Source organism: Rhincodon typus, chromosome 31 (assembly GCF_021869965.1).
Source record: "Rhincodon typus isolate 14 chromosome 31, sRhiTyp1.1, whole genome shotgun sequence".
NCBI lineage: Eukaryota > Metazoa > Chordata > Chondrichthyes > Orectolobiformes > Rhincodontidae > Rhincodon > Rhincodon typus.
In genome coordinates, this window is record NC_063362.1 from 33745153 (window position 1) to 33757208 (window position 12056).

Sequence of the window (12056 nt, forward strand, 5' to 3'; positions counted from 1 at the left end):
CCAGACCCCACCACTCTCTGGGTGAAAAGTGTTTTCCTCAAATCCCCTCTAATTCTCCCGCCTTACACTTTAAAATTATGCCCCTTAAGGTTTCCCTCAAATATATCAACACTAATCGCCATAACTATTTTCTATGGTAGTGTCTTCTACATTCTAAGGTCTCAGAGTAAAACAGTTCTTTCCAATTTCTTTGTGAGATTTATAAGTGTCTATCCTATATTTACGATCACCTGCAACTGGAAACAAGTTCCCTGATTCTAGTGTGTCAAACTCCTTCGAAATTTTAACCATCTCTGTTGGGTTGCCCCATCTTCCCAATAGGATCATCATCATTCCTTCCAAAGGAGATAGCTTAAAGCACCTTTCAAGCAAAATGCATTCATTGATTGGCTTACAAATCAGGGCAGACCACAGCTCTACCGAAACAAAATATGAGGACTACAAGGAAGAACAAACAAATGCGTTTATTTATGATCAATCTACAGGACTAACAGTCAGTGACATTGGTGGCACAGATTAAAACCACCTCATGCAGTGATGCCCACTTCCTCAAATTGCTGGATTATGCTGCCTGTCATCACCATGACAGTTATGTTCAGTGGCATCTTATAATGCCAGTTATCGTACCAACATCAATATATGAAAAAAAGGAGGCAGGAGATACAACATGAAAATAACTGGCATCGTGTATTCTTTCTCATGCCCAAGTTGTGGGCATCTACACGTATACGCTGTCCCCAAAAATATCTCTACTGAATAAAATGTATTAACCTGAGGCTAATGTTAAATAAATCCTGGCACTTAAAAACTATACAAGCACTGTTTTAAGAATAAATTACAAACAAACAATCAAACATAATATGAGATGTAGTTCATTTGAACCAGAAGATTCATGTTTAAACTGTAGAAAACATTTCTTTACATTCTTCTCAATAATGTGGAGCAGAGGAATCTGCTGTGCAAATCACCAATATATCTGCAGTCTGATTTAAGTCTTTACCAAAGGTATGTGATCACTTGAAGGCTATGGTTCTCTTGCTTTAGTTGCTACTCATGGTCTGGAATAAAGAAAGTGAATTATTAGTGAATATAAAAACATCAAAAGCAGGTTAATATGGGCATTTACAGACATGGACCTTAGCAACTGTGTTATTTAGATTGAATCTCAAAGTACAGACTCTCAACCATTGGTCTCGCATTAGCTGTTCAGGAGTAAGCTGCTGTAAATGTGTGACACTGCTGATTACATCACACCTGTGAATGAACAGGAATAAAAGAAGTGCCAAACCTACATGGGACTATCCCTTTCTCCACTTTATTAACTTAAAATCGCAATTCATCCAACCAAATTGTTCATGTAAATCAGGCACTACCTATAGACAAAGAAACTTCTTATTTTTTTAACGTGACTGCTATATCTTATACTAATACTGCTGCCTAAGCATTGAGATACTGATCTGGAGTCTTTCAAGCTGTGGACATGTGTACATATACTGTACCTGGCCCTTATTGCTAAGTAAGACTCTTCAACTCTTCATGTACACTGATTTATTTACATCTACACAGTGGGTTCTCAAATCCAGCTCTTTAGTGCAGCGTCTCTCGCATCACATGATCAGTTTAGTCTAATGTCTTCTTCCTTTACTGCTGTCAGAATTAGGTATAACATGCTAATGTACAGAAACTCATTATAGCACAGTGACTGATTTAATAACCATAACATCAATGTTAAAAAAAACAGAAATTGAAGAGTTTGTTTCAGAATGTTTAATTGAACACAAAAGGCAATTGAAGGTTTAGAAAGTGATTTTATTTCCTGCTGTTTTTGGGATTGGGAACATACAAAAATAGGATCATATGAATTAGGAGCAGGAGTAGGCCACTTGGCCCCTCAGTCCTGCTTTACTATAGCTGATCTGATTCTACCCTCATTGCCACATTCCACCTTCCTCCAATAAACTTTTACTCCCCTTGCTTATCAAGAATCTGTCTACCTCTTTCCTTTGAGGAAGGGAGTTCTGAAGACTCATGACTCTTTGCAAGAAAAAAAATTCACCTAATCTTTGTCTTAAGTGGATGGGGCGGTACGGTGGCTCAGTGGTTAGCACTGCTGCCTCACAGCACCAGGGACCCAGATTCAATTCCAGTCTTGGGCAACTGTCTGTGTAGAGTTTGCACATTCTCTCTGTGTCTGCGTGAGTTTCCGCCGGGTGCTCCAGTTTCCTCCCACAGTCCAAAGATGTGCAGATCAGGTGGTTTAGCCATGGGAAATGTAGAGTTATAGGGTAGGGGGGTGACTTGGTGTGGACTTGTTGGGCCATATGGCCTGTTTCCACACTGTATGGATTCTATGATTCTAACTTGACTCCTTATTTTTGAACAGTCACCTGTAATACTAGGCTGCCCTACAAGAAGAAACATCCTTTCCACTTTCCACATTCCACTTCTCAGGATTTTATGCATCAATTCACCTCTTACCCTACTAATTCCAGTGGATACAAGCCTGGACTGTCCATCCTTACCTCATTAGACAACCTGCCCATTCTAGGTGTTAGCCTGGACTGACCTGCCTCAAGCATAGTGGACAATACCAAAAGGATACTGTACTCCAGATGTGATCTAACCAGCGCCTTGTATAACTGCATCACAATACCCCTGCATTTGTTTTCAATTCCCCGCGTGATTAATGATAACATTCTGTTAGCTTTCTTATTTATTTACTGTATCTGCATACCAACCTTTGCATTTCAGAGTTCTCCAATCTCCCACCATTTAAATGCTTTTTTTTTCCACTTTTCCGGTTCAACATTTTCCCAAATTATACTCCATTTGCCACATCTTTGCCCACACACTTAACCTATCCATATCCCTTTGTGGTCTTGTTTTGTTTATTCTTCACAACTTACTTTACTTCTTTAGTTGAGTCATCAGCAAATTTAGCAACTATACCAACATCCTTCACCTAAGTTAATAAATAAATTCTAAAAAGTTGAAGCTTTTGCATTGATCCCTGTGGCACTTTATTTGTTATGCTCTGCCAACAAGAAACTGACCCATTTATGCCTACTGTTTTCTGTTAGCCAGCCAATCTTCTACCCACGCCAATAGGTTACCCCTAAACACCATGAGCTTTCATTTGCCACAATAATCTTTTGACATGACACCTTATCAAATAGCTTCTGAAAATCTATGTACAATACACCAACAGTTCCCCTTTATCTGTAGCGTGTGTTACTTTTTCAAAGAACTCCAATAAATTGATTAAACATGATTTCACTTTCACAAAACCATGTTGACTTTGCCTGGTTGCCCTGAAATTTTAAAAGTGAGTTACTATAACAGCTTTAATAACAGCTCCAAATGGTTTCACTGAGACAGTTATTAAACTATTTGGCTTGTAGTTTTGTTACTCTCCCTTTCTGAATAAAGAAGTCATATTTCCAGTCTAATGGAAATGTCCCAAAATCTAGAGAATTTCAGGGAATTTAAAGCACACAACAATTGGCTCACTAATCAGTAATTTTAAAACCCTGGACCTGGGGAACGTGTCAACCTGTAACTCCAACATCTCGCTCCATGGTGCTGGCAATTTTCCAAAGCTCCTTCTTCCCATTTCCTGATTTATAGCAGTTTATGGGATGCAATTGTATTTTCAGTACTAACAGGGATGCATTAACATTCAAGTTATTTAGGGAGAGATAGTAGGAACTGCAGATGCTGGAGAATCTGAGATAACAAGGTGTATAGCTGGATGAACACAGCAGGCCAATCTTTCTTCTGAAGAAGGGTCTAGGCCCGAAACGTCAGCTTTCCTGCTCCTCTGATGCTGCTTGGCCTGCTGTGTTCATCCAGCTCTACACCTTGTTATCTAAGTTATTTAGGGAAGCAGTATCTCTCTCATCTTAGAATGTGGAGCCTGGTATTCTTAAACCATACAGAGGCATGAGGCTGTGTAGGAATGTCTTTGCAACACACCCTCCCCGACCACCCCTACCTTCACAACACCCCCTCCCGTCTTCAAATCACCTCGCACCTTAAATATGGCCAGGCACAAGGCCTCAAGGCAGCTCCAAAACATTTGGAGATTGAGGGTGATTCCAGTGGAATATTCCATGCCTACAAACATCACCGTGTAGCTCAGAGGCTCATCCTCAATTGTGGTGTGGTGGGCATAACACAGAGTAGATTTCTGGCTCCTAAACTGATGTTAACACCCATAGGAAGGATGTTATTAAACTGGAAAAGGTGCAGAAATGATTTACATGGATGTTACTGAGAGAGGAGAGTTTGAGTTATAAGGAGAGGCTGGAGAGGCTGGATAGGCTGGGGCATTTCTCCCTGGAGCACAGAAGGCCAGGGGGTGACCTTATAGATGTTTATAAAATCATGAGGGGCATAGATAAGGTGAATAGCCAAGGTCTTTTACGCACAGTAGGGGAGTGCAAAACTAGAGAACATAGGTTTAAGGTGAGAGGGGCAAGATTTAAAAAGGACCTGAAGGGCAACTTTTTCACACAGAGGGTGGTGCATATATGGCATGAGCTGCCAGAGGAAGTGGTAGAGGCAGGTACAGTTACAACATTTAAAAGACATTTGGACAGGGTACATGGATAGGAAAAAGTTGAGGGATATGGGCCAAATGCAGGCAAATTGGACTAATTCAGTTTAGGAAACCTGGTCAGTGTGGATGATTTGGACTGAAGGGTCTGTTTCCATGCTGTATGGCTCTAAGTACTGAAAGGAGCCTTATGCAGCAGAAGGTGAACTTTTGAAAGAACATGAACAGAATCGGTGGCTATAGGAGATAAAATGATCCTGAAGACAGGGAGCTTGGGCACGTCAGCGGTAAAGCAGGCAGAACGTGGCACATGAATATGCAAATCACCAGAAATGGCACAACACCAGCACATCCCATTAAACAGCTGAGGATTGCATGGTTACAAAATCATTCTTTAAAGGAAAATAATGAAGCAATGTAGAAAAAATTATAAACAGAACAGATAATGCGGGAAGAAATGTAAAGCATGAAGTGTATCCAATCTCCTGGAAGATGGCATAGGCTTGAGTGAAGAATCCCTCGATGATACTGTATTATCATGTTTTCCTGCTGCAGTGACTTTCAATCCTGCCCTTTGCTGCCTCTCAACGGTTTTCCCTTGTGATCTGGCTTGTTGCTCCTTCCCAGCCATAAACTACACGCATGCCTCTCTCTCTATAGCCAAGTTTCTAGTGTTACAGCCATGTAACATTCTGCTAACCCTCTCCTGCACTTAAGAAAGAAAGTCATAGAGGTCAACAGCACAGATAAAGGCCCTTCAGCCCATTGAGTCTATACTAAACATAAACAACCACCTAATAATTCTCACCTATTTCCAGCATTGCCTTGTATGCCTTGACATCGCATGTGGACATCTAAATACTATTGGTATCTGTAATGTTCCACATCTTAGAGTCATTGTCAGTAAGACCATGCTTCTCAACAGGCTCTTAGGTAAAACTGATGATGGATCCTATAACCTGAGGATGCCACATGTTTGGTGTAGTACAGTCTGCTGTGCCCATCATGCCAACTGGTTACACACTTTTCTTGAACCTAATGCTATCAAATTGTTGACACTTGACAAGTTTGTTGATTTTTTTTAAATTAACTTGTAGAACAGAGGCACATTGGCTGGTCCAGCATTTCTTGCCCATCCCTAGCTGCCTTCGAGAGGGTGGTGGTGAGCTGCTTTCTTGAACAGTTGCAGTCCATTTAATGTAGGTACAACCCCAATGCCATTAGGGAGGGAATTCCAGAAGTTCTAGAAATTCCGTCAAGTTCACCACCAAGAGTACAGATTGTGTTTCATCACTGGTTCATAGAGACGTGCAAATCCTGAATAAGGTTCCTTGTGAAATAATTGCTCAGTGAGGCTGCAGAGGTAATGCTAACCCAGCATAGCACTGAATCCTGGTGGTGGCCTTCCTATGGGAGCCAATGACCTTCAGGCCTCCTCACTCATTCCAGCCCCTCCACAAACTGAGACACATTCCCTCACTCATATTGATGTATGCACTGAATGGCTGCATGTGCTCTGGTTGACATCTCCCTTTCTCTTGCCCATCAAGGGAGAGCCACCATTGTCTTCACATTTCACAGATGAATAAAAAGAACCAGCACCAGGTACCTGTGGCATGGGGAGGGGGAGGCAGGATTGTGGGGAACAGGAGAAAGGGGCCTCGATCACAGAAGCCAGAGAGCAGGGGAGCTTAGAGTCACAGACTCAGTAAGAACCGCAGATGCTGGAAGCTAGACTCAATAAAGGTGGAGCTGGAAAAGCACAGCAGGTGGCCTTGGCTCTATGGGAGAGTGCCACCTGATCTGGTGGATGCTTTGCCCACCAATTGGCAGGTCCCCCTGAAGCTGGCAGCGACTTGGTGCTGATAGATTACATGACCAGATATGAAATCATAGAACTCCTAATGTGGAAGCAGGCCATTCGCCCCATCGAGTCCACACCAACCCTCCGAAGAGCATTCCATTCAGATGCCACCCTATCCCTGTAACTTTGCATTTCCCAAGGCTAACGCACCTGGTCTGCACATCCCTGGACACTGTGGGCACTTTAGCAAGGCCATTGTGGCAGGAAACTGGAGCACCCAGAGGAAACCCACGCAGACAAGGGGAGAATGTGCAAACTCCACACAGATAAGCAGCTGAGGTTAGAATCGAATCCGGGTCCTTGGCGCCGTGAGGCAGCAGTGCTAACCAGTGAGCCGCCATGCTGCCCTTAGTTAGCTTAAAATGTGTCCTCCGTTTACTCCCAGATGCTGTAGGTTTTCGTATCCAGTCAGATGTTTTCTCAGCTGCATTTCTGAGCTTGACTATAACATGACTCTTGGAATTTAGAGATTGGGAGGGCAGGAGGTCATAAAGGAAGCACCTGATAGCCTTACAATGGATTCCTTGTCCAATGGAAAAGGGAGAAACTCTAAATCTAAACATTTCATCATTTTAAATACCTCAAATCACACTCCACCAATGAATAAATCCTTGAGTCAACTCGAATAATAAGCACCCGAGTTTATATGTAGTTCAGTCACAGTTAGGGATCTAAAGCTGAATGTAACAGTATTAAAGCACTAAGAAGTTGTACAACCCAAGTATAGTCTTACTAGTTTGTATTTCTATTTCGCCATGCCTTCACAATCTAACTGAAAGCTCTTTGACCTCGTAAATGCCTTGCTCTAATGTATGTGAATCTTGGGTAGTTTCTCCTACCCTACTCCTTTGCTTTTTGAAGTCTGTAACATAGCCCTGCACATGGCTGGACTTTCCCAGACCCACATAAAGAACATTGCAATAATCACTGAGCTCTTATCCTCATCTATCTGGAATTGGTCTGAAAACAAGGAAGTGACTTATGATTCTGGAGGACCTTTAAGATATTCCAAATTTTAACAAAGAATGAAGTACCTTTTGGAATAAAGTCAATGTTAGTAACAAGGCCTGAGGAAGACTTGAACTGAGACCTTCTATCCCAGAGGTAAGGAATGTCACCCACTGCACTTCAAAACATTCCACCAATAACATGATCATTTGTGTTGATGTCCATTTAGGGATTTTGTTTTTGTTCAATACTCCAAAAGACTCCCTTGTTCATCTTCAAAATAGTGGATCTTATTTGTCCACCCAGGATGGGGCCTTGGTCTCTATGGGGCATATCGTCCAAGAGGTGGCAATTACAATCAGATTGCCCTCTGCTCCGTTCTATTGATCCTGCCTCTGAGCTCACTGTTTCCACTTCAAGAAACATGGAGTGCACCTGATCTGGAAGCCTGCCAATGCAGTGATGGATCCATCTGGAGGTCAATCCATGTTCCCCTTCTACAGCAGGAACTGCTGTATTCCAGAGTACAAAAGCCTAAAGCCACTTTGACAAGGGGAGGAGGTCAATGCGGAAACTCTGTTGGTGAGGAGATGGGGTGGCACATAAATGGGTGAAAGGACAAAAACAGAAATTACTGGAAAAATTCAGCAGTTCTGGCAGCATCTCTGGAGAGAGAAACAGAGTTAACATTTCGGGTCAAGTGACCCTTCCTCAAAAGGGTTCTGAGTTCTGAGGAAGAGTCACTCGATCCAAAATGTTAACTTTGTTTCTCTCTCCACAGATGCTGCCAGACCTGCTGAACTTTTCCAGTAATTACTATTTTTGTTTCTAATTTAGAGCATCCGCAGTTCTTTCGGTTTTTATTTCAGTGAGTGAAGGGGTTGGGTGATGGGTTTGTCGGCAGGGAGGAGTGTAGGCCAACAGGGGGATTGGTGTGGAGATTGCGAACCAGATGTGAGAGAGGAAACACTGGTAGGAAAATGGGTAAGACTGGTTAAATGTTGAGGGGAATTATTGGGGTTGGGTATCAGATGGGTTTTCATGTAGCCCCGCAAGGGCTGAGTGTTCTAGCGGGTACAGTGGGATGTCATGAGAGAGTGGGGTATTAGGTGTCATGGAGGGGAGGGTGTCACATTGCGGTCATTTTGAGAGATTGCTGGGTCAATTTTAATCAGGGTTTCAAGCAGGTTTTAATGCCCCTAACTACTCCCGGTTCACCATTAACGTGGGTAAGTCTGAACTTCCAAAGTGTCCAACTCTAACTCAGAGTTGGGGAAGCTTTTGGCATCACATAATTGCCCATGGGCAGCTTAGATCCCTGGGAAGTTACCATGTATTCAGTGTGCTGTCTCTTCTGAGTGGTCCCAATGCCAGTCTCAGACCATCCAGAGACCAGGAGAGATGGACCAATGTTTTATCTAAAAACCAATACCACCAAGTGAGCAGCACTCCCTCAGTACTGTACTGGAGAGGCATTCTAGATCTTAGTGTTGGGGTGGAGTGAGACTGGAACTCATTACCCTCTGACCCAGAGGTGAGTGTGTGACCAGCTAGACCTTATCTCTGAAACAAGATTTTCATGCCCACTTCTACCTCTGCATGTTCATAAAACTTGAGAGTCATAAATGAATGTCCCTAATTTCGAACAGTTCGAAACAAGGTGAAGAGCAGATATCTTAAAATAGATTCCACAAAGCTCCTGTCGCGACAAATTTTAACTACAGAAGGTTATCAAATCCAAGTCGCTGCATATATTCAAAGAAAGAAATGAATAGATTTTTAAACAATAAAGCCGTCAAGGAATATGGCGTTAAGATAGAAGATCAGCCATGATCATACTGAATGCTGAAGCAGGCCTGAAGGACTGAATGGCCAACTCTTGCTCCTATATTCAATGTTTCTGTGTCTTCATGGAGACCATCTTACATTTTCTCTGCCTGTAAAATTGAAACCAATGTGATTGCAAGTTGACTAGCTGGCCTTTAATTGCACATGATGAAACTACCCTAATTGTATTGTGTGTTGAGCACATTGTTGATGGATTGCTGAATGTCAAGATCTATAATATCAACAAGATTGCCAGTAATTTGGTCACTCCTTCTTGTCAATTCACTCAGGTTATCAAACCAAAACCTAAAGCTATGTTAGGATTCTTGAATTACTTCCAATCTCTTCAGGTGATCTTACGTTCAACCCCTAATAATGTCTTCCAGCATTTTCCCAACATCATACCAATAAGCCCGTTTAATCCCAATTTTGGATTTCCTTCCCTTTCAAATAAGCTTCCCTTTCAAATAAGCTTCCCGCAAACAAGGAAGAGCAATGTATCGGAGAACAATAGAGAAGAGTGTTATACTGTGCTGATTTAAAAGTTAAGAATGACTTCAACAAATAACTTAGTTGAGTTTTTCACATTTTCTTCAGTGTTTTGGCTCAGGGCAAAGCCATATTCAAAAGTATTCCAAGCAAGCTGAGAAAAATGGAGACACCAGAGCTAGTGTCTGACCATCTCATAGAGGTGCCATCAATTGGACAAGCAAGGTTTAAAGAGCAGCTCCTTCATATCATAAGAACACAATCGTATCAGACTCCGAGACCAGCATATCAGAGTGCCTCATAAGCAGCCCCCAAATAATGGTCATCGTTCAAAGCAGCAGTGTTTCCTCACCAATTACAGGAAATATGGATTATTATAGGCCAACTTGTGATAGTGATCCACGTTCACTAACCTAAACCAGGTCACATTGTTTTGTCATAATTAATACTCTACAGTTTGGCAAACAGACCTTTGGATAACAAGGTCAACCTTTTTCAGGCAATAGATGTTCATCCTCCCACCATTTTCACTTCTGCCTTAAATTCACTCCACAATGTAACTCTGCCATTCACACACAACATTAGGAAGCCTTTCTCTCTAGCCTGGACCTCAGGGTTATAGTGCAGGTTAAACTTGGAGCTTGTGACTGAGCTGTTCCACATCAACAATGGGGCAATATTTAGATTATTCCGAATGTGCAGGGGGGAAGAAATTAAAGTCTTGAATTTATGTAGCGCCTTTCACAACCTGAGGATGGTCCAAAGTGCTTCACAGACAATGAACTCCTTTTCAGGTGTAGCCACTGTTGCAATTTAGGAAATGTGCACAGCAAGCTCCCACAAACAGGTGGGAGTGTGGCACAAAGTGAGGTGGTCCTTTCGAGAGCTAGTGTAGATATTATGGGCTGAATGGCCTCCTTCTTCACTGCAATAATACTGTGATTCTGTGAAGAATAATGTTGATTAGGGAGAACTCTCAGACTCTTTAAAAGCATGCCCTGGGATCATTTACATGAACAAGGAAGGGCCGAGCAGAGCTTTGGTTTAATGTCCCATCTGAAAGACAGCACTTCTAACACTGCAGCACCTCCTCAGCACTGCATTGCATTAGCATCAGTTAAGTATTTACACTCAATGTGTCTGTTATACAACCCTCTAATTCTTCAATGCTGTTTGCTTCTAGAGGCAGAAATGAAGTGAACCGAATATTAGAAGTCTGGAGATTTTTAAGGTTTGGCAATTCTATTACAGAAGCTAGAATCTTTTAGAAGCACCTGCTTATTGTACTTGAGAAGAAAATTAACAACAATGAGATGCCTTCAGGCTGGTGATATGGAAATACGCATTTACGAAGTCGGCAATTCCCAAATTTGACTGGTAACCTGGGTCATAAGAATAATTAAATCATCTGAAGAGCCAGCTGCTGAATTCTGAGGCCTGCTTCATACTAATATTAGTTTAACTTCCAGTCAGGCCGCTGCTTCTGAAGATAACACTAAACCTCAATGTGAGAGCAAACTCTTAAAAACTATTCAGGCCAGATCCTCAATATTTCCTTCTAAGCAATTAAGAAAGAAGACAAATGTTTTCAAGTACTCTGACTTCTCTACACATAAGAAATAGGAATAGAAGTAGGCCATTTGATCCATCGAGTGCGTGCCATCATTCACTATGGCTGATCACTTACCCCAGGGTCCAATCTTCTCACAAGGGGAGGGTCACACCTCAATTTTTCTCTCACTGATGGGGGTGGTGCAAATAGCACACAATAGCAAATAAGATTTTCAAATGACAAACAATTCCAGAGCAATAAATTGATTAGTGGAATGTAATTAACAAAACTAGTGCCACTGAAAAGAGCCATGCAGGTGAGCTAACTAATCAAAACACTGAGTGGCCTTTCTGTCGAAGGAAGGGTTAGAGAGAGAAAAATGTTAGGCCCCAAGTTCTGATCGCCAAGTAAGGAAATGGGCTCCAGGAGCAAGCTATGGATTGAGTTTAACCAATGTTCAGTGACCTTAGTTTGACTGTGGTCAGCCATACTCTGAGTTGGACTCTGTACAATTCACACTAAGGTAGGGATTGGAAGTTAGTTGCTGCTTTGGTACTGAATGGAGGGGTCACAGTGGGTGATGGGTGTGTTCCGCTCAGTCATATTGACCTCCGAACCAGAGAGTCACGATCATTCTCCCCATCCCCTACACAGCACCACCTCCCCAACCACTCCACACATCACCACCACCCACAACAACCTACGACACACACCCCTCACTCAGCCACCTTTCACTCTAGTAACACACACCCACAACTCCACACCCCCAGCTCCCTGGCCCTCCCCCAGCAGCCACCCTGACCCTCGCCCCCTCTCCC

At 42.4% G+C, this 12056-nt stretch overlaps 1 protein-coding gene across 6 annotated transcripts in view; it reads right to left on the reverse strand.

The window, feature by feature from the left end:
- Positions 1–478: 478 nt before the first annotated feature.
- The window catches only part of LOC109916956 (proproteinase E-like), a 202709-nt gene continuing 191131 nt past the window's right edge, over positions 479–12056 (reverse strand). For all 6 annotated transcript variants that reach the window (XM_048614936.1, XM_048614933.1, XM_048614932.1 and 3 more), the window contains one exon: positions 479–1058. In XM_048614936.1, coding sequence (XP_048470893.1) covers positions 1041–1058 — 18 coding nt within the window. In that variant the 3' untranslated portion in view covers positions 479–1040. The remainder of the gene's footprint in view (positions 1059–12056) is intronic.